This window comes from Colobus angolensis, unplaced genomic scaffold (assembly GCF_000951035.1).
Source record: "Colobus angolensis palliatus isolate OR3802 unplaced genomic scaffold, Cang.pa_1.0 Scaffold109, whole genome shotgun sequence".
NCBI classification, from domain to species: domain Eukaryota; kingdom Metazoa; phylum Chordata; class Mammalia; order Primates; family Cercopithecidae; genus Colobus; species Colobus angolensis.
In genome coordinates, this window is record NW_012111919.1 from 6863056 (window position 1) to 6886367 (window position 23312).

Below are 23312 nucleotides of genomic sequence, written 5' to 3' on the forward strand. Positions count from 1 at the left end.
GTGTTAGCCAGGATGGTCTCGATCTCCTGACCTCGTGATCCGCCTGTCTCGGCCTCCTAAAGTGCTGGGATTACAGGCTTGAGCCACCGCGCCCGGTGTACCACATTTTCTTTATCCGGTCTATCATTGATGGGCATTTAGGTTGATTCCAGGCCTTTGCTATTGTGAGTAGTGCTGTGGTGAACATACATGTGCATGTATCTTTATAGCAGAATGATTTATGTTCCTTTGGATATATACTCAGTAATGGGATTGCTGGGTCATATGGTATTTCTGCCTCTAAATCTTTGAGGAATCGCCACATTGCCTTCCACAATGGTTAAACTAATTTACACTCCCACCAACAGTCTAAAAGCGTTCCTTTTTCTCTTGCCAGCATCTATTGTTTTTTGACTTTTTAATAATCACCATTCTGACTGGCATGAAATGGTATCTCACTGTGGTTTTGATTTGCATCTCTCTAATGATCAGTGATGTTGAACTTCTTTTCATACGTTTGTTGGCCGCATGAATGTTTTCTTTTGAGAAGTGTCTGATCATGCCCTTTGCCTGCTTTTTAATGGGGTTGTTTGGTTTTTTCTTGTAAATTTGTTTCAGTTCCTTGTAGATTCGATATTAGACCTTTGTCAGATGGATAGATTGCAAAAATGTTACCCCATTCTTTAGGTTGTTCACTCTGATGATAGTTTATTTTGCTGTGCAGAAGCTCTTGAGTTTAATTAGATCCTATCTGTTAATTTTTGCTTTTGTTGCAGTTGCTTTTGGCATTTTCATCATGAAATCTTTGCTCATACCTATGTACTGAATGGTATTGCCTAGATATTCTTCTAGGGTTTTTATAGTTTTGGGTAATGTCTTTTATTCCTAGAACTTTGTCCAGTCACAGTCACTTGGGTAGTCTCATTTAAAGCCAGGGCCCTGTGAGAAGCCTTGGCTAATGTGAATCCTTCCATGAGACACATGGTGGTCTTCAAAGGATGACATCCTGGGCAGAGTTTGGAAAAGTTCTCAGATTGATTACTGAGTGCACAGGCATTTGTTGTCTTCTCTGTATGCAGTAAAACCAGCTGTCAGGTCTTGGGAGAATAGGAAGTTTCCTTCCCAGGAGCACACTTTTTAGTTAATTAGATAAACAACATATGAGGGAAACTTGTAGAACAAGAACAAGTAATAACAGGTTGTATTAACCAGACATACTTTTAAAAAACAGAGATGCTTCTATATTCATAGGAATAGTCTCAAAAATTATTCCCTGAAATGTTACTAGTCTCTTGAGGGCGGAATTCTGGCAGATCTTCCACTATCAACCTCATTTTTATATTTTTGTATTTTAATTTTTTATAAGCATATATTTGTAAGAAAACACAAGTTAAATTGTATTTATACTGATGCAAAGAACATTTTAAAAGAAGTTTCAGGGCTATTTTTGAAAAATAAATCTGTTTTTAAATTATTTCTATTTTTATATAAACTTCAAGGCACATAAATGTACATTGATCACCCACTATGAGACTTACAGCTAATCTGAGCGGTTTTATAAACCCAGTTTAGATATGAGGTACTTTCCCATGCTCATCTAAACCCAAAATATTTTTACAAAGAGTTTATCTAGTATTGAGATTTTAAAGATTATTAATCACATCCCTGTCTCCTTTGCATTATGGACTAAGTAAGTCACAGCAATCAGGTAGAATAAAAATAGCTTTGTTCCTTTTTGTTCTTGCTAAAGAAAGTATTCGCAATATTTTAAATGAAAACAATGGGTTGTGCTTCAATCTTGCTTTAAATCTTGTTTATAATCTTTGTGATGAAGTGATAATGGAGATGTATTACTAAATTTAATTTAATATTTGGTTTAAATAATCTTGTCCATTCATCTGTTGGCAGACACTTAGCTTGATTCTCATATCTTGGCTATTGTGAATAATGCTGCAGTGAACATGGGAGTGCAGACATCTCTTTGACATACTGATTTCATTTCCTTTGGATATATACTCAGTACTGAGATTACTGGATCATATGGTAGTTCTATTTTTAGTTTTTTGAGGAACCTCCCTACTATTTCCCATAATAGATGTTCTCTTTTCTTCACATCCTCACCTACACTTAACGGATATGAAGTGATATCTCATCATAGTTTTAATTTGCATCAACCTAAGTGTTCAAAAATGGATGAATGGAATAAGAAAATGTGGTATATACACAGAGCGGAATACTATTCAGCCTTTAAAAAGGAAATCCTGTCATCTGCGACAACATGTATGAACCTAGAAGACATTATGTTAATTAAAAGCCAGACACAGAAAGACAGATACCACATGATCTCACTTATATGTGGGATCTAAAAAAGTCAAACTCACAAGAGAGAGTAGAATGGTGGTTACTGGGGTCTGTGTGAAGGGTGGGTAGATTGGACGGATGTTGGTCAAAAGATAAAAACCTTTCAATTAGGAAAAATAAGTTCAAGAGATCTATTGTACATTGTGGTGACTGTAGTTAGTAACAATTCTTTTATACCTGAAAATTGCAAAGAGAGTAGCTTTTAAGTGTTTTCACCACAAAAAATGATAAGTATATGAGGGAGTGCTTATGTTCATTAGCTTGATTTGGCCATTCTACAATGTATACATATTTGAAAACATGTATACCATAAATACATATTAGTTTTTCTCAATTAAAAAAAATCATCGTAGCTGAAAAATGCACCTTACAAAAATAAGGTAGAGGCAAATGGAAAACTATGTCCTTGGATGTGTTTACTAAATTATGATACTCATTTTTAAATCCAACCCACAAACTTTGCAAAGGTTTTTATTGACATTCCAGTTTCCTTGATTTAAAAAAAAAAAAATGATTCTTCCAAACATCAGAAGGTGTTGCGTTTTCACATTAAAAAAAAAAAAAAAAAAGGCCTGACTCAGAGGTCCATGCCTGTAATCTCAGCACTTTGGGAGACCAAGGCAGGTGGATCACCTGAGGTCAGGAGTTTCAAACCAACCTGGCCAACATGATGAAACCTCGTCTCTACTAAAAATACAGAAATCAGTGGGGCACGGTGGCACATGCCTGTAATCCCAGCTACATGGGAGGCTGAAGCAGGAGAATCACTTGAATCCAGGAAGCATAGGTTGCAGTGAGCCAAGATTGCACCACTGCACTCTCTCAAACAAAAAAAAAAAAAAGAAAAAAAGAAAAAAGGGCCACCACTGAGAATCTAATTGGAACATTTTTCGACAGATAAAATGCTCTAAGGTTTTAAACTGATGAGATAAGATAAATTGTACAAGCTATCCACGTCATTTTCAGTATCACTGTCATTTTCAGGAACAAAATTGTAACAGTGGTAACATTTCCAAACATCCATTTTCACATGCTTTCTCTATAGTGTTAGTGTCTTTTTAAAAAGCAGTTTACTTTTTATTCATTGTTAAAATTTCATCTTAATCCTGGAGGAAAAAAAAATGTGTTTACTTTTTTGGTGAGTATCTGCTGGACAGCAAACTTGGTACCCTGGCCTTTTTTTAAAGGAAAAATGAGTAACCCGTCAACATTGTTAGACAGGTCTTTTAATTTTGCTGTAGATAACCAGCAGACCCTGTATGATCCAAAGGATTTTTATGGTCATTTTACATTTTGTTACAAAATTCTGTAAATGTTCTATGTTTTCGGGATCTTGATTTTATTGCTTATATACATTCTGCAGCAAGTAAGCTGCAACATGTTGCAATAAATGAAAAGATTACAAATAAGTAAGGTGCCACAGTCAACCTCTGCATTCTGGCTCTTCCTCAGGATACCAGGGTTTTTGTAATATGTGACTGTCTACACTGAGTCAGGCACCAGAGTGTTAATACGCTTAAGCTTAATTTCTTTATTATGTTTTAGTTTACAATATACATAGAGGTTCTAACTTTTCCCCTGCACCCTTGTAGATATTATATGCCCCATAGGATGCATATGTCTCCTTTTGGAGACCCCTGGCTCCATCTCAGTGCATAGGAAGCCCCTGTGATTTGTCTCCTGTCCACCTCTGCTGTACCATATACTCCAGCAGCTCCAAACTGCTTGTTCGTTTTCTTTTTGTGCAGTGCTCTCTCCACTTACTGGAATGTTCTTCCTTCAGTCCTCTTCCTCCTCCACTATGCCTTTTATATGTTAGGTAGGGGTCTGTACCTTTCTTTGACCCCCGCCCTGATCCCAAATTAGGCATCCTTCTGTGTGCTTGTAGACTATTTTGTGTATGTCTCTGATCTGCATTTTATCACTGATATTTTATTATATTTATGTCTTTCTTTCCTACAGTACCACAGTTTCCTTGAGGACAGAGACCAGGTCTTGACATATATTTCTGATCTCTTTTTTAATAGAAAAATGTAGGGTTTAATTTTTCTTTTATCTTTCAACCTCCAAACCATTTTTTTCTTTTGATTTTGCAGGCTTTGGATGGATTTTTCTTTGTTGTGAACTGTGAAGGGAGAATTGTATTTGTGTCAGAGAATGTGACCAGCTACTTAGGTTACAATCAGGAGGAATTAATGAATACCAGCGTCTACAGCATCCTGCATGTGGGGGATCATGCAGAATTTGTGAAGAATCTGCTACCAAAATCACTAGGTAAACAGAAATGTGTTTTTAAAAAGAATACTAGCTCTCTGTATCTTCTCCTTATATAATATGTGTAATCTATAATACGTGATTATTACATTTATAACACATTGTATTATATATATGTATTTAAAATATTTTTTCAATGTAGTTTCAGTCTCCGATATAAATATGAAGGGGAGTGTCATCAAATAACTGATGGAGAGCATTCCTTTCAGCTTCTTCCTTTATACTGTGTCACGCCACAGTAGTTGGAGAGAATTATTTTCAATTTTGATTATGTTCAAGAAAGAGACAAATGTATATTCTTTCCTTTACCCTGCTCACAGAAAAAAGAATAGAAATGAGAAAGAGAGGGAATGAGAGGGAGGGAAGAAGGAAAGAATATATGTCATATACCTACTAAAATTAATGTTTTTACACTTAAGTGCTTTAACGGAGGAGTTCCAAGTATGGTTGGATGGGCTATTCACTGCTGAGTAGCCTAGCTGAGAGGATGGATGGAGTCTAATTTCTAGTGTCTCTTTTATTCACTGAACCCTGTGCCTTGGGGCAGGGCTGGGACTTTAGGAATTAGGGGATTTTTTCTAATTCTTGTAAACGCATGGATGGACTAACAGCAGGCCTTTGTTTACTTCTTGAAATTTCAGGCTCCTCTAAAGTTTTTCAGTGCTCAAGTTCCAGTTACTACTAGTGATTGCATTGCTACCTTTACATCTGAGTGTGTATATTTTTCAATAGTTAGTATACATTTTGTAGATAAATAAGAAATTTTTCATATTACTTTTCATATTCCATTCTGTTTTAGATTTTTTGTTCCTTTTTTTCCACATAGTTTATGTGTTCAGTGAGCTCTGAAATAAAAGCAGTTTATCACGCAGATAAATTTACCACACATTAGTTTTTCAGACAGATACTGTGTGATAAAGTATCTGAGTTGGAGAGTTAGGACTCTACCATACCATTTAGTATGGAAACTGAGGCATGTGGTCAAGGAAGTCAAACAATGTAAGATTCCCCTGATGTCACTGTAGGTAATACTTAAGATTTCTTTCCCTAGCCATGGACTGTAGATTCTTTTGTTCTACTGTTCACAAATTCTGAGGACTACTGGTGTATGGATTTAACTGAGCTATTGCATTTTGTTTTGTATCAAAAAAATCTAATTTAATTTTAGTCTCATGTTGAATAACAAGGTATTTGTTGGGTTTAGCAGCCTTCCTGGTTGGAAAGAGGCCTATGGTCACAGAAAACAAGGATGAGCTGTTTTCTGACTTCTGAAGAAGGGGCTTATTGTTTGTGGAAGGGCCACATTACCTGTTCTGCATGGTTCTCAGGATGCTGTAGATCTGTGACTATTCGGGTTCCCCCAAATCACTGCCAGTAGGTAAATTTGGAGAGAGTGTCATCTACTAGCTTAATGTGCTTGCTGGTGGTGCTGCTCCTGGCTACTTACAAGACAGTGATCCTCAGCTGAGCTGACAGTTCATTGTTGCCTCTCTGAGCAGCCTTTCACAATAGGGAGGAATATGAAGTTTTTGCTGCAGAGGTATCTTTCCCTCACTCCCCCAAAATGGAAGAACAGAAACATTGAAAAAGTAATACTACTTTCTTATACAGTAGTGTAGACAAACAAAGATAGGGCAAGCTCAGTAGTAATAGAATAGATCACATAATCTTGCAGTGTTGGTTGATCATCCATTAGAAACCAATGAGATGGTCCCACCAAAAGAATAAAGGCCAACTACACTAACTTAGAAAAGCCAATAGCTTCTTTCAAGGTATTTCCAAAAAGCATTTAGAAGAAAATAAATTATAGTACCTATGTTCAAACCTTTATTGTTAGAATAATCAAAGTATTAGAAAATTAAGGAAAGAGACTAAGTAGAATCATTTTATGTGTATTTCATTATCAACCACTGGGGAAAACAAAAATCAAATCAAGATTCAGAACCTATCAAGGAAGAAATTTGAAGAAAAATTTAGGATCATTATTTATATATGTACTCACCTTATATAAATATATCACATATACATGATTCAAAGCACTGCCTTCTTATTTTTGATTTGTTATTTCCAAGGAGAAATTTTGAAGAAAAAAGTTAAAAGTCAAACTTTTAAAATTGCTTTTGAATTTACAGATTTAGAATATTTCAGTGTCTAAAATCTGTACTTTTTAAGCATAACATTTTATTTATAAGAAACAAAATCTGAATGCTGGGAAGCTGGTATGGTGAGAAATTTTGTCCAAAAGCACAAGTGTACATGGATATACTTATACTTGCACAGATGGTTATAAAAAGATTATATTGTGAAAGGCTGAGATTACAAAGAATGAGATGTTAGTGAACATAGACTTATTTGTGAAATTCTAATAAATTGGAACTTGAAGTTTGAAAAAAGAAATTTTAGAAAGCAAGTCTTTTTATAAATTCATACTATTTATATCTCAAATGATGGAGACACAATGGTACTTAAGAGCATAGCCTTTCTGGTATAAAACAGAAATGGGCTATGCATTCTGACTCTGCTACTTAATTAGCAGTGTGACCTTGGACAAGACATTTGACCCCTCTACTCCTCATCCTTGATTGGAAGGTTAAGGGGTAAGTGTTGCTTAGCATATTTCTTGGCTCGTATTAAATTCTTTTTGTTTTAGCTATTATTATTCCTGTTACTGGCTTTTTCTAAATGTTTCGGAGCTTTTAACTTCTGAATGGTAGATCTACAATTATTATTAACAATTACTAGCTTGTTTTGATTATGCTTTTAGCTTAGAAATTGATGTGAAGGAAGGACAATCTTGTCCTTTCATAGTGTGCTCTTAGAAGCACATAGAAATTATTCTGTAGAAATTGAGGCAAATTTTTTTTATAGATCACATTCAGTAGGATAGTTCCATTTTTCTTTTTTATTTGTTTATTTATTTATTTTTGAGACAGAGTTTCGCTCTTGTCACCCAGGCTGGAGTGCAATGGCATGATCTCAGCTCACTGCAACCTCTGCCTCCTGGGTTCAAGCAATTTTCCTGCCTCATCCTCCCAAATAGCTGGGATTACATGCGCCCACCAACACGCCCAGCTAATTTTTGTATTTTTAGTAGAGATGGGGTTTCACCAGGTGATGTTGGCTAGGCTGGTCTCGAACTCCTGATCTCAGGTGATCTGCCTGCCTCAGCCTCTGAAAGTGTTGGGATTACAGGAGTGAGCCACCACGCTGGACCCTGTTCTTCTTTTTTAAACTGTAATGCTAAACTGCTACTTTTCCCTATACAGGGGGCTTTTGTTAGTCATTTTTTAATACTTTGGGTTTGTTTTACTAGGTTTTTTAAACATTATCAGTGGCATTTATCCTTTTAAAGAGGAATCATATGGTGAGTTAAGAAAGGAACTGCATGAAGATTAGGCATGTTGCTTTCTAGCTAGATAGTGAAAACTGCACCCTCCCGCACACAAAATACTGAATTTTGTCAGAAGCTTTGTACCTCTAGTATAGGTCTATCCTCTTGTTTCCATTCCACAGAGTATATGGGACCTTATGTGTTTGATGCTGTCATCTTTTTGCATAAATATGTAGCTCACTGCCTACTGTTTAAAAGAATATTTAAGTTCAAAAAAGTTTTGTCATGGTAAACTATTAATAGTTCGGTTAACTTAAAACAATCTAATCTTGTGAAATCGGGATATCTAGAAAGATCACCTAAAATATTTAGCAGCTTATATTTGAGAGGCCTATAAGTTTGGAATTGAACTTGCTGTTAATTATTGTTGTTTTAAGAAGATATGATAGTTGACATGTAAATTATTACCAAAATGACTTTAGTTTCTTTTGTTGTGGTGATTATTTTCAACTTTTTTTTTCACATCTCAAAAAGTGTTTTATACAATTTAGATATACTGACCACCATAACAGGTCATGAAATTAAACTTCAAGGAAACGCCTTTCTCATCTTCATCACTGTCTGCTCTTCTCTTGGCTCCTTAATCCTACCTTAATTACTAACCATTCCTCCACCTCTTTTCTTTTTATCTACCTTCATTCCTTTTACCTGAACTGAGTGTGATTAGATATTTAGCTCTTCTTCTAGTAACATTCCGCAAGTAGCTTTCTTTGTAGACACCTTCAGAAAGTTGAAACTGTCCCTGATAACCAAATAGATTAGGGTAAACGTTATCGAAGCCAAGTTGTAAACAAAAATGTAAAGTCTTTTTTTTTTAACTTTTATTTTAAGTTCAGTGGTACATGTGCAAGGTGTGTTATATAGGTAAACTCATGTCATGGGGGTTTGTTGTTCAGATTATTTTGTCTCCCGGTGTATTAGTCCATTTTCACACTGTGATAAAGAACTTCCCTGAGACTGGATAATTTATAAAGGAAAGAGGTTTAATTGACTCGCAGTGCCACATGGCTGGGGAGGCCTCAGAAAACTTATAATCATAGGAGAAGAGGAAGCAATCGCCTTCTTCACAAGGAGGCAGGAGAGAGAGAGAGCAAAGGAGGAACTTCCAGATGCTTATAAAACCATCAGATCTCTTGAGAACTCACCATCACAAGAACAGCATGGGGGGAACCGCCCCATGATCCATTCACCTCTCTCTCCCTCAACACATGTGGATTACAGGTCCCTCCCTCAATATGTGGGGATTACAATTTGAGATGAGATTTGGGTGGCAACACAGAGCCAAACCATATCAACCAAGGTACTAAGCCTAGCCCCCAATAATTATTTTTTCTGATGCTCTTGCTCCTCCCAGCCTCCACCGTCAAGTAGGTGCAGTGTCTGTTCCGCTTTGTGTTTATGAGTTCTCATCATTTAGTTCACACTTAAAAGTGAGAACATGCAGTGTTTGGTTTTCTGTTCCTGTGTTAGTTTGCTAAGGATAATGGCCTCCAGTTCCATCCATGTTCCTGCAAAGGACATGGTCTCATTCTTTTTTATGGCTATATAGTATTCCATGGTGTATATGTACCACATTTTCTTTATCCAGTCTGCCATTGATGGGCATTGAGGTTGATTCCATGTCTTTGCTAATGTGAATACTGTGGCAGTGAACATACACTTGCATCTGTCTTTATGGTGGAATGATTTTTGTTCCTTTGGGTATATATCCAGTAATGAGATTGCTGGGTTAAATGGCAGTTCTGTTTAGTTCTTTTAGGAATTACCACATTGCTTTCCACAATGGTTGAACTAATTTACACTCCCACCAACAGTGTATAAGCATTCCCTTTTCTCCACAGCCTTGCCAGCATCTGTTATTTTTTGATGTTTTAATGATAGCCATTCTGACTGGTGTGAGATGATATCTCATTGTGGTTTTGATTTGCATTTCTCTAATAATAATCAGTGATACTGAGCTTCTTTTCACATGCTTGTTGGCCATATGTGTGTCTTCTTTTGAGAAAGTGTTGATGTCCTTTGCCCACTTTCTAATGGGGTTGTTTTTTCCTTGTAAATTTCTTTAAGTTCCTTATGAATACTGGATATTAGACCTTGTCAGATGCATGGTTTGCAAATATTTTCTCCCTTTCTGTAGGTTCTGTTTACTTTCTTGACAGTTTCTTTTGCTGTGCAGATGATCTTACATTTAATTAGGTCCCATTTGTCAATTTTTGCTTTTATTTTCATCGCTTTTGGCGTCTTCATCATGAAATCTTTGCCCGTTCCTGTGTCCAGAGTGGTATTGCCTAAGTTGTCTTCCAAAGGTTTTTATAGTTTTGGGTTTTACATTTAAGTCTTTAATCCATCTTGTGTTGATTTTTGTATATGGTGTAAGAAAGAGATCCAGTTTTAATCTTTTGCATGTGGCTGTCCAGTTATCCCAGCACCATTTATTGACTAGGGAGTCAATTTCCCCATTGCTTGTTTTTGTCAGCTTTGTCAAAGATCAGATGGCTGTAGGTGTGCGGCCCTATTTTTAGGCTTGGTATTCTGTTCTGTTGGTCTATGCATCTATTTTTGTACCATGCTGTTTCGGTTACTGTACCCCTGTAATATAGTTTGAAGTTAGATAACGTGATGTCCCCAGCTTTGTTCTTTTTGCTTAGGATCGCCTTGGCTATTTGGGCTCTTTTTTGGTTCCATATGAATTTTGAAATAGTTTTTTCTAGTCCTGTGAAAAATGTCATTGGTAGTTTGGTAGGAATAGCATTGAATCTGTAAATTGCTTTGACAGTATGGCCATTTTAATGATATTTATTCTTCCTATTCATGAGCACGGGGCATTTTTCCATGTGATTGTGTCATCTCTGATTTCTATGAGTAGTGTTAACAAATCCTTTTCTTTTTTTTCTTTTATTTTTTTTTTTTTTGAGACGGAGTCTTGCTGTGTCGCCCAGGCTGGAGTGCAGTGGCGCGATCTCGGCTCACTACAAGCTCCGCCTCCTAGGTTCATGCCATTCTCCTGTCTCAGGCTCCCAAGTAGCTGGGACTACAGGTGCCTGCCACCATGCCTGGCTAATTTTTTGTATTTTTAGTAGAGAGAGGGTTTCACTATGTTAGCCAGGATGGTTTCAATCTCCTGACCTCATGATCCGCCTGCCTGAGCCTCCCAAAGTGCTGGGATTACAGGCATGAGCCACCACGCCTGGCACAGATCCATTTTTTATCATAGGGTCTATTTAGTTGGAGAGTTTTCCTAATAATTAGACAACTTAATCCATTTATTCAGTACATGAGAAGAGAGCTCTAAAAATGAATGGATATGCTAGTTTTTACATTCATTTTTCTTTTTTTCTTCCCTTTCCTTCCACTCTTTAGCCTATATGTGCTCCAAAAGTGAAGGGGAGGACCTTGGACAGAAATCCTATATAACTAAACCAGACATGCATATAAAAATGTTATTCATAGCTCTTCGTTTTCTACATTGTTCCCCCAACAGAATAGAAACTTCATTTCCTTTTGAAAATAGTAATATGTGTTTGTTGTAACTGGGGACTTGAAATGATTATTTCTATTAAAATCACTACTGATATTTGAATCAAGCATCAAGGTATCTTATGTATTTTATTATGAAATTTTAAAGTATAAATGACTTTAGAGATAATGTAGTGGATTCTTTTATTTTAAAAAATGAGACAATGAGCGTCAAAGATTAATTAACCCAAACCTTAGAACTTGCTAATAGCAGAACCCAAGACTTCTAATACCAATATGGGTTTGTTTCCCTGATTTCCTCTAACACTTAATAAAGGATGAGATGGAAAAAAGGAAGGAAGGTCATTGGAGAGTTTAAGGTAGGAAAATGTTCGGGAACAGTGAAAAAGTAGCCTTGGCCAGGCATGGTGGCTCACACCTGTAATCCCAGCACTTTGGGAGGGCGAGATGGGTGGATCATGAGGTTAGGAGTTTGAGACCAGCCTGGCCAACATGGTGAAACCCTGTCCTACTAAAAATACAAACATTAGCCTGGCGTGGTGGAGCACACCTATAATCCCAGCTACTCAGGAGACTGAGGCAGGAGAATCGCTTTAACCCAGGAGGGCGCAGGTTGTGTTGAGCCGAGATCGCACCATTGCTCTCCAGCCTGGGTGACAAAGTGAGACTCCGTCTTAGAAAAAAAAAAAGGCAGCCTTAAAAACCCTCTGATATCTCATGACCACATGATTTAAACATGACACTATGACTGGGAAATTATGACCTACCACACAGTGGTTTTTACTTGAAATGGATACCTTTTCTGCAACTGAATTCGTTTTGCCTATAGTGGATCAGGTGACATTCCTTTTTTAGCCATTTTTTAATATAATAATATTGATTATCCACTATATCCAAGATATTGTAGCATATGAACTGTGCTAGTTAAGTAAAATAAAGCACAAGGAGAAAATGGTTATGAGAAATTGAGATTGCTCTATATTCTTAATATTTTTTTGAGTCACAGACTCTGAGAAAATTGAAATCTCCCCCAGAAAGGTGCACATCCACACAAAAGCCAACCTTAAGGATCCATGATTGCCAAGTTAAAACCCCACTTATCAATATACCTGTGGTTGTGAATCATTTTTTCATTGTCAAAGTATAACTGGAAACCAACTGAAAAACTCATTAATTAACTGCTATAAAATTCTGAGCAAAATGACTAGTAAGTTTTAATTTTTAATTTTTGTCTTTGATGATAATATTTGAGGGGAAGATCGTATGTATTTTCTTGGAAATGTTACAGTTTTCTAATTGGTAGACATTTAGATTTGCTAGGGAGATAAATATTCTATTGCCTCAGGATAATGTTAGATCTGAAGAGGTCAGTCTGTCTTTTAATCTGAGTATCTAATTAAGCAGATGGCTTAAAGTACATCTTTTGTATCTTCAGAGTTTGTGCTTTTTCACCATATTCACAAGCACATAATCAATTTTTCTTCCTCAGTAAATGGAGTTCCTTGGCCTCAAGAGGCAACACGACGAAACAGCCATACCTTTAACTGCAGGATGCTAATTCACCCACCAGATGAGCCAGGAACCGAGAACCAAGAAGCTTGCCAGCGTTATGAAGTAATGCAGTGTTTCACTGTGTCACAGCCAAAATCAATTCAAGAGGATGGAGAAGGTAAAGCCAAATTTTCATTTTAAAGTGTTTATTTCTTCTGTGACTTTAAGGAAAGGAGAGGAAATTAATTATAAACTGCCTTTTTCAGATAGTATTTTTGGTTACTATAGTATGTATCATAGTAACTATTCCATTTGCTGTATATTCTTAATACTTAAAAAACAATAATTACATCTAGAATCATTCCTTTAATATGCCCCCCAGATTCTTAGTTTTAAGCTGGCATTCCCACTAAAATGTCAAATAATTCAGACCAACTTGCTGTCTAGAAATAAGAGATGTAACTAACTGCTGCCAGTTGGAAATGTACCAGATGCAGCAGACTGTTGAACAGCTCTGATTTTTAGAAAGTTTCAAGTTTAGAGTGTAGGGAGCATTGGAGAATAGAGTTGGCATTTTTCAGGCTATACAAGGTAATTTATAAGGAGAAAACTTATGAACAGATGGAAACATGCTGAAGCTCTAATATGAACATGGTGTTAACATGGAATTAGTTAAATATGTGACAGTGGATGAGTTTTCCATGTAAACTTAGACTGGGCTAAGTTTAGAAAATCACAAATTGAGAACTGGAGTAAGGACAAGGGAAGGTAGTAGACAAGAAGTCAGTCAGATGCAAAAAAGCCATATACGTAGCAGGTCTCACCAGGAAATGGAGGTGGCAATCAACTGGAGACTTCTTACAAAATACACATGCCAAGTCTTATTTGATTAAAGTTCGTTTTTAGCTGTGTGATACTGTGTTTAACATCCTCAAAACAAAATTTGGGAATAGGACTTAGAAAAAATTGTATATCCTAAAAACATGAAGTCATCTGTCAAGAGCAAAATGGTGCTTCAGAGTTAAAGGTTGTTTTTCTCATATAATTATCTACACCGTGGTTATAAGAATAATCTTTGCAGCCATTAAGTACTGGTGAATATAAGAAATTGACTACAAAACTGTATTTTAAAAAACACTGTGCCACTTATATCTAACCAAAACTACTACTTCTAGTTGTTATTATCCGTACATGAAATGCATCATTCTGCTCTGGTGTATATAAGAGCATTCAATAGGAAGGAATAGTTTATGCCAACTAACTCTCTACCTGGAGCTGTCAGTTTTTGGTTGCCAGAAAGTTTATTTCTAATATACATTAGATAAGAATGATTTCAATATTATGTCAGGTCCTGTAACATGTATTGTTTTTTTGAAAACCATTAATGGCAAGTGATAGAGGTAAACCATTTTCTATTCTCTTTCCTTCAATTTCCCCTTCTTGTTTTGGGCAGATTTCCAGTCATGTCTGATTTGTATTGCACGGCGATTACCTCGGCCTCCAGCTATTACAGGTGTAGAATCCTTTATGACCAAGCAAGATACTACAGGTACTAATTGTAAAGTTCAGAATGTTCCATAGGTATTAATAATGTGACTCTGTCCTTAAAACTAATTATATCCAGAATGTCTTTCTGTTCTAGGAGATTTAGGCTTTGCTCCCTAGTCTTACACAAAAAACATTTTAAATGGTGCTCTTAGATACTATAGTCATTGTCATGGTCAGGGTGCTGGAGAGAACACTTTTTATAACGTTATATACCTGTATTTGTTTGATTATAAATTATTTTTCATAATCATAGAATAAAATGCTTAAAGAAATTTAGAAGATATAGACATGTAAATATGTAGATATACATACATTTATTTAAAATAGATATGAATATGGTAGTTTTACTATTATGTTTAAATGTATCTGGCTATTTCTGTTTTTTTTTTTAATTCTTTTTCTTTAAATTTATTTAGCCCATACTGATTGAGTCCCTAGAAGTGCCTGTCACTAGGTGATTCCCCAAGATGTATATGGTTGAACAAAAATAATTCAATGACAAATTGTGTTATTTTTGATGATGGAAAAGTTATGAGATGGTAAAAGGGAGGATATATGAAATTAGTTGGTCAGCAGAGGCCTGTCTGAGGAGCTGATACTGAGACCCAAAGGATGGAGTGGTGCCCAGTATTTAAAGTGTGGGTCTTGGAAGAGGGGCAGCAACAAAAGGTCTTGATGCAGAACGGGTACTCCTAATTGAGGAACCAGAGCTGCAGAAGTTTCTAAAGATAAGCAAGACAGAGAGGTAAGTTAGAAGTACTAGAAGGAGGGCAGGAGAACCTCAAACTGAGTAACAGACTGCCTATAAATAAGGCATTCTTAAAGGCCTACTTCAGATTTTATTTTCAGCAAGGACAAATTGTTACTGTTCTTTATAGCTGATGAAGTATTTTTCTTATATTATTTGATTTTATCTTTACACTAACACATTGTGTGTGCATGCTTTTACAACAACCAGGGTTAAATGTATCTCACTTACCTCTCTAATTTTAAAATAGAGATAAATATTAGAGGTGTGTTTTCTGGCAGACTAAGATTTTAAAAATCATTTCTTCTGAATTTTCTGCTTTGTGAAAGTTTAGTTTTAGTGTACATTTTGACTTTTATCACCTTTTTATAAGATCCTATTTCATTATATATTAATTTTTTAGTCCCAATAATCTAATATTCCAATGTTGTATGCTTTGTGCTTGTGTTTTTAATGATAAACTTCCAGCTGCGCTGCTCTTACTAAAGAACTAGTATGGATAAATTAGCACAGATAATAGAAAATGGTGAAGAGAATGTCTCTGAATGCAGAGAGATGGCATCTAAGGATAGTAATTATCAATTATCATACCTTTCTTCATTCCATTTTTGAGTCTACCATGTATTACGTTCCTTTCCGGTCTCTACCATGAACAATACTGGAAAAATTTAATAAGCTTACTGTGGATGTGTGGGTTTGTGCCAAAACAAAAATTTCTTATTTAAATTTAAAAAATTATTTTTTTAATTATTGAAAATTGAAAGTATTTTTCATGAAGGAAAAATAGAGTCCATTGAAAAGGAAAATTGGTCAGTAACCAGTTAACCTAAAAAGAAACCAAAGAAGGGCTTTGTGAGATAGCAGAATGAAAATGTGTTGAAAAGGGTTATTGTCAGGTCACAGAAAAAATGTCAGAGATGAGGAAGGCCTAAAAGTTATGAGGCTAATTTAGGAACAATATGTTTCAGCTTTTCCTCATATTGCATTTCTATAAATTGTAAATTGGATTGTTTTAAGGACTTTATTTTCTCATAGGAGCAGTGTTATCCGTGGTAGTTTTGTTTCTAAGAACCCAGGTGTTAAAATTTTAGATATAGCTGGTAATATGTATAAATATATAAAAATAACCATAATCGTGTAAAATAAAAGATTAGCCTCTGGGCCACAAAATAACTATATATACAGAGGCAACCTCAAAGATCACAGAATCCAACCTGGATTTACAAATGAGGGGATGGTGATTTGATCAAAACCATACAGCCCTTTGCCGAGAATGGACACCTTTAGGTCCTAATGTGGAGCTCTTTCTTGTATTACATTACTTTTCACTAAAGCGCTGTTAAAAGGGCATCACTATACTGTACACACTTAATGTATAAAGATACCAAGGAAATATAAAATATACTTAAAATGTAAAACTAACATTTTATTATATAAATCATAGAATTGACTTAGCTAAAAAGAATAGGTATAATAAATGTTAAACATTTCTTAAGTTTTTGTAGTACTTTTTAACTCTTTATGGGATGATCCGTATCTCTTAAAAAAAGAAAAAAGTCTTTTACTAGGAAATGTAAAAAGGTTTTTTATTGTTGTTTGGTTGTTTGGTGGTTGGTTGGTTAAACTTTCCTGTAGTAGGCAGAGGTATTCTAAATCAAGCTGTTCATGATTCCTCACTAAGAGTCATTACATTACCCATCTGGTACCATTGCTGATAACTTAATCAGTTTCTCTCCTGCCAGTCCCCAAACTCTAAACTCTCATGCCCTCTCGTGGGGCCAACCCTTAATATGAACACACACACATGCACATGCCTCCCTTAGTCACTGCCTGTGAGGCGCATTCTTGTATAGGAAGATTATGTAGCAGTGGAATCTCTGCTATAACCAACTTTTTATCTCTGACATAAGAAACAAGGGTTGAGCTATTAAAATTCTTAAAAATCTAAGATCTTTTATAGTTTCAGTTACAGTGTTCACCACGCTTTCCCCAAACTGTTCTTAAATGACAAAATTCCCTTATTTGAGCTTCAGTTTATTTTCTTTCTACTATTTACATTTATGCCAAGACTTAGGTGATAACCTGCTAAAGTAGGACTGGGTACATCAGATTCAAGACCCTAAGTTACAAAGGTCTAATGAATATTTTATTTCTAAGCAAACCAAATGAAGTATATAAAGAGGGGATTAGTTCAATGAGGAGGCACAAACTGGATGATAGATTTGAGTTGATTGTATGAAGAAGGGGAAGATGGAGAAAATATTTAATCAGGCATTCATAGAAGAGGAAACATTAGTGGTGAACTCTAATAATTGGGGAAAATAAAAATGTAGACCACAATGAGATAGCAGTTTTCACCTACTAGTTTGAAAACATAAAGAAGCCTGACAACACAAGTGATGGAAAGGATGTTAGATTAGCACTAGTTCTTATGCATTGCTGGTGGAAGCATAGAGTGGTACAAGTTTCAGGAAGACAGTTTAAAATTGATATTATAAAGTTGCATTCACATAACCTACAATCTAACAATTCTGTTCCTACATATATACCCTAGGGAATGCATGTACCATGCAACATGTGAAAGATGTTCATAGTAGTGCTGACTATAATGGCAAAAAACTGTTAACAGTCTAGATGCCCATTCACAGGAGAATTTAAAGATGGGGGTAGTGACAAGGGAGGAGTGCACATGTGATACACCAATATTGGTAACGTCAAGTTCTAAAGTTGAGTGGTGGGTTTGCAGGTTTTTATATCATTAATATAATTCTTAATTTATATATATATTCTGTATATATCTGGTATTATTTTGTGTGACTGTAAGATTGTGTAAAACATGATAAAACAGGTCTTAATATTCACAAACTGGATTAATTGGCCCTCTGTTAACTGAGGAATGACTTACCTGAATTCTCTCATAGCCATTTAGGAAATTTGTTTAAATATGATAACAATGGCGAATCACCATAAATTTTATAAAGCGTGTGTTCCGTGTGCATACTGCCTAGCAAATCTTAATGTTCTCACTTACTGTTTTTCTGATTTAACTTTTGTTGCTTTCAGTCTTTGTTTAGTCTTAAATACAGTATTCCTACAGCCCAACAAAGGGTAGAGAGGGAAAGCCTTGCTTCTTTTCTCGTATTCTCTTCTCTTAGTAATTAGAAATTAATTTAAACCAAGCAATATACTTCATCTTTACCTCTCCTTTCCTGTCAGTCATCAGTATACAGAGAGCAGAATCCAAAGACCAAGCCAGAGGAGTTTGAACTGCATTAGTCTCAGCAGCGTCAGGTCATTATGGTATGACCTAGACCTGAATTGAATTTTATAATATGACATACTAGGACATAACACATTCCAAAACCAAAACAATTTATGTCAATAACATACTTCATAATTATATGTAATAAAAATTAATAGTGCTTTTTGTTGCTTTTGTTTATTGAGTATTTGGAAAGAAAGAAAATTTCTTAGACTCAGTTGTTAGTTTTGAAATATGGATGATTTGTATAAAGAGGCTGTTATAAATGTAAACTTTTGTTCTTTGTACAGGTAAAATCATCTCTATTGATACTAGTTCCCTGAGAGCTGCTGGCAGAACTGGTTGGGAAGATTTAGTGAGGAAGTGCATTTACGCTTTTTTCCAACCTCAGGGCAGAGAGCCATCTTATGCCAGACAGCTGTTCCAAGAAGGTAAAGTTTTCTCTCTCAATTGTTTTCATTAACCTTTATCTTTACTTACATTTGAATAGTTTGTATAGAACTTATGGCTTGATAAGTATTTTCTCCAAATTATAGTTTTTGCAATAATCAGTTTTAGGAAAGGAAGAAATGGGTAAGCAAAGTAATTCATGAGTGGATCCTGAAATTTGGGATACACGTTCTAAAGAATAGGATGTTGTGTGGTGGTCACTCATTCATTCATTCATTCATTCAGCAGGCATGTATCAAGTTCCCAACATACATAGAACACTATATAAGGTGCCAGGGGTACAGTGATGACTAAGAAAGAAGGTTTTGCCCTTAAAGAGCTTATAATACAGTAGGAAAATATATGACAACCCTAAAGATCAGTTTGACATGGGATATGATAGAACCATAACCAAATAACAAAAAAATTAATTCTGACTTGAAGAATCAAGGATGACTTCAGAGAATAATATTTTGTTTGGCTCTCAAAGATCATTCCCAGCAGAACAAGCATGTTAAAGGCCTTCTGGATAATACAGAGATCAGTGTCATGCATGTTTACTTCATGACTGTTGCAGAACCTGTATCTCTTGACTCAGGCTGAAATTTCAAGTCAAAAAATACATCCTGTGAAATTATTAATTATTGCATAGCTGCTGGGTCTTAGTAAGTATAATGGAGGTATAAGATGTGTATATTCCCTGCCCTTAGGAAACTTAACAGTACTATAGGAAACGTAGGAAAAGTTATTTGAGAGTTAAGGCCAGAAAGTTGACAGAAGTTCAGAATTAAATGGCTTTGATATACTTTAAAAATATTGTCGTTTAATTATGGTAGCCTAACATTCTTTTTCCAATGAAATTTATTCTCTAATCTCTAGATAGTTTCTTTTGTAAGAATCTCGTATGGCTTTTCCTGAAAAACAATTTAAAAATATTATTATTTCATCAGTCTTAATTTTAACATTTTTCCCATAACATTAGATTTCCTAAGTTTATAGGTGATTTTCCATTCATTACATTTTAGGTCAACTGCTTCCTAATGATATATGGAGAAAGTAGTTTGATTTTTTTTCTTTTTCCAGGAAGCATCTATATAAATATCACAATCCAGGTATTTCTGGAGCAGCTTGGTACAGACTAGTGGTTCCCTAGTGGGCTCCTAACTAGACTTATACCACCCCTTAAGATTGTATTCAGTGGGTAGATCCAAGAATCTGTATTTTTTAAAAGTTTCCCAGGCAATCCTGAAGGGCAGCCAGGTTTGGAAACCATTACAATAAGTAACTAATGCCGTCCATTGGATGTGAACTTTGTGATTTCCTCTGCCAAGAGTGATGCTTGACTTTTGCGTAGGTTTGGAACTCAGCACTGTCTCTACTCATTGCTTCAAGTTCTCAAGTATATGGTACTTTTGATTTCTGCCTTGAGTTGGGCCTTCCAAGGCTTTACTTAAAAGATTTAATTTATTTGCCTATAACTTATGTACATTTTCACCAAGGCAAAGCAGATCTGGCTTGTCTCATTATCCAAATGGCTAGGCTCCCCATAGATGTGACTAGACCATAAAACAAATTGATTAAAGTATAATAAGTAACTAGTTTGTCATTAATATATACACTGAAATAATTTAGAGTAAAATGTAAAGAAATGTAAGTATAATCCAATACCTCTTCCCCGTTAGTCATTTTTTAATGTTCCCTCATTCTACCTTTTTTAGGAAAAAAAATCTTCAATAGAAATAACTTGTATTTTTCTTAGAATTGAGTTGTCCAAAGTTCACATGACTGAATCTAGTGTTTTGGAGATTCTAAACAACCTGACAAACAGGTTTTGTGGATTGAGCACAGCCTTTTCTGATATTTTCTAGTCAGCAGTATCTAGCCAGATATGAGAAATGTGGTCGATGAAACACTGTCATGAGAATCACCTGTTAAAGATATTGACCTGCGGAATTAAAATATCAGATGAAGGCCTGCCCAGATATCTGAACAAACCTTAAAGATAGTGCTTAAGTTGGCCAGGCGCAGTGGCTTACGCCTGTAATCGCAACACTTGGGGAGGCCAAGGAGGATCACCTGAGGTCAGGAGTTCAAGACCAACCTGATCAACATGGAGAAACCCCATCTCTACTAAAAATACAAAATTAGCCGCACATGGTGGCCCATTCCTGTAGTCCCAGCTACTTGGAAGACTGAGGCAGGAGAATCGCTTGAACCCGGGAGGCGGAGATTGCGGTGAGCTGAGGTCTCACCATTGCACTCCAGCCTGGGCAACAAGGAGAAACTCCATCAAAAAAAAAAAAAAAAAGTAAATAATAACAATAATAATAATAATGCTTAAGTTTAACAACCATTGATCCATCAAGATTGGAGAGAGGTGTTGTTTGCATTTGCAGTTTTCTTGCTGCCTTTTCACTTAGGACAGTATAAAAAGAGTGAAACAAATTATGTACCATTTTGATTTTGTGTAGAACTTTATAGTGAATGATATTTAGGCAGGAAATGTTTGTCCTCCATCTGTTGTCTTTTTTTCCTGCCCATTAACTTACTCTTTGATGGCAGCAACTAGTCTAAAATCCTAATATGCATTAAAGTTTCTAGTTTTAGTTTAGTTTTTTAGCTGCTCTTGACAAAGTCAACTCATGAACTGCTGTCAAAGGGAATTTACTATTATATTTTCCAGAATCAAGTTTGAAAACACATTTCAGTCAGAGAATATTGGGGAACTACCTAGCATGAATTAGATTAAAGCCATGGTTTTACATTGAGATTGGAGAGAAATAGGTATCAGGATCACTTGAGGAACTTTTTAAAGTAGGAGAAGATCCATTCAAGTGTGTATAGTTTGGAAAAAGTTCCCAGGTTCTGTTCAATTCAAAACTATTACTTTAAAGAAATATCTAGGTCATGGTGCTTCCCAAGGTCCCTGATAAGATAGATTCATCTGGGTCAGTTGTTAAACTAGATTTCTGGACCCCACCCCAGACTACTGAATCAGAGTCTATAGTCTAAGATGTTTACTTACAGAGAAGTTTGTAAAATACGAACCTAGGTTCCACAAACTTAATAACTATAACTAGGAAATGATGTTTTATGTGTAATCCCACTTTAGGGGATTTATAAGATATATTTAAGGTATTTCAGTTTCTGAGAAGTTCTACAATAAAAATACCTTTTAAATTTTGTTACTGAGACTTTTTTTTTCACAGAATACTTTTTCTTGGAGCACATCTATCAGCAGTTAAATAGTAGTCATGGGAAATGTCAGGCTATACAACCTAGAAACTGGTCGTATGAAAGTTCTGTTTACATATATATAAGGATGTAATAGATCATCTTTTCTTGTCTGTGAAATATCCATGACATATTGTTATATTAAAAAGTAGGTGGCTGGACACAGTAGCTCATATCTGTAATCCCAGCCCTTGGGAAGCTGAGACAGGAGGATTGCCTGAGTCCAGAAGTTCAAGACCAGCCTGGGCAACATGGTGAAACCTCATCTCTACAAAAAATAAAAATATAAAAATTAGCTAGGCATGGTGGCACACAGCTATGGTCCCAGCTAGTCGGGAGGCTGAGGTGGGAGGTTTGCTTGAGCCCAGGAAGTGAAGACCAGTTAGCCTTGGTCATGCTACTGCACTCAAGCCTGGGTGACAGAGTGAGACACTGTCTCAAAAAAAAAGAAAAAGTAGACCAAGAAAGCACAGCATATATAATATCTCACTTTTAGATATCTATTTATCCAATTCTGGAAAATTAACAAAATTTTAACTGATTATGTCTGCATGATGGAATTACAAATGACTTTACTTATTCTTTGTTCATCTCTCTATTAGCTTTATATTAAAATAAAGCTATTTTCATCTTTTAAAAAATATAGTTAAGGCTAGGCATGGTGGCTCACGCCTGTAATCCCAGTGTTTTGAGAGGCTGAGGTGTGAGGATCACTTGAGCACAGGAATTCGAACTCAGCCTGGCCAACATGGTGAAACCCCATCCTATTAAAAATACGAAAATGAGCCGGGCGTGGTGCCGTGAGCCTGTAATCCCAGCTACTTGGGAGTCGGAGGCAGGAGAATCCCTTGAACCCGGGAGGTGGAGGTTGCAGTGAGGTGAGATCACGCCACTGCACTCCAGCCTAGGTGACAGAGTGAGACCCTGTCCCAAAACAAAGAAAGTATATCATTAGTCACAGCTGGAAGGGGTTTATGGTATTAAGTTTGGAAGCATTGCTATAAAACATAAAGTACCCATATCAATGATTAATTAGAATGTTCTTTGAGACTTGCGTAATGTGGTTAAGTCCATGGTCCATGTAACAATTAACTGAAAATCTTTTTATGTCAAACTTT

At 35.8% G+C, this 23312-nt stretch overlaps 1 protein-coding gene across 1 annotated transcript in view; it reads left to right on the top strand.

Moving 5' to 3' along the window:
- The window catches only part of NCOA1 (nuclear receptor coactivator 1), a 278111-nt gene that overhangs the window by 184634 nt on the left and 70165 nt on the right, over positions 1-23312 (top strand). Inside the window, exons 9-12 of the mRNA XM_011950985.1 lie at positions 4437-4614; positions 12972-13151; positions 14427-14522; positions 18822-18962. Coding sequence (XP_011806375.1) covers positions 4437-4614; positions 12972-13151; positions 14427-14522; positions 18822-18962 — 595 coding nt within the window. The remainder of the gene's footprint in view (positions 1-4436; positions 4615-12971; positions 13152-14426; positions 14523-18821; positions 18963-23312) is intronic.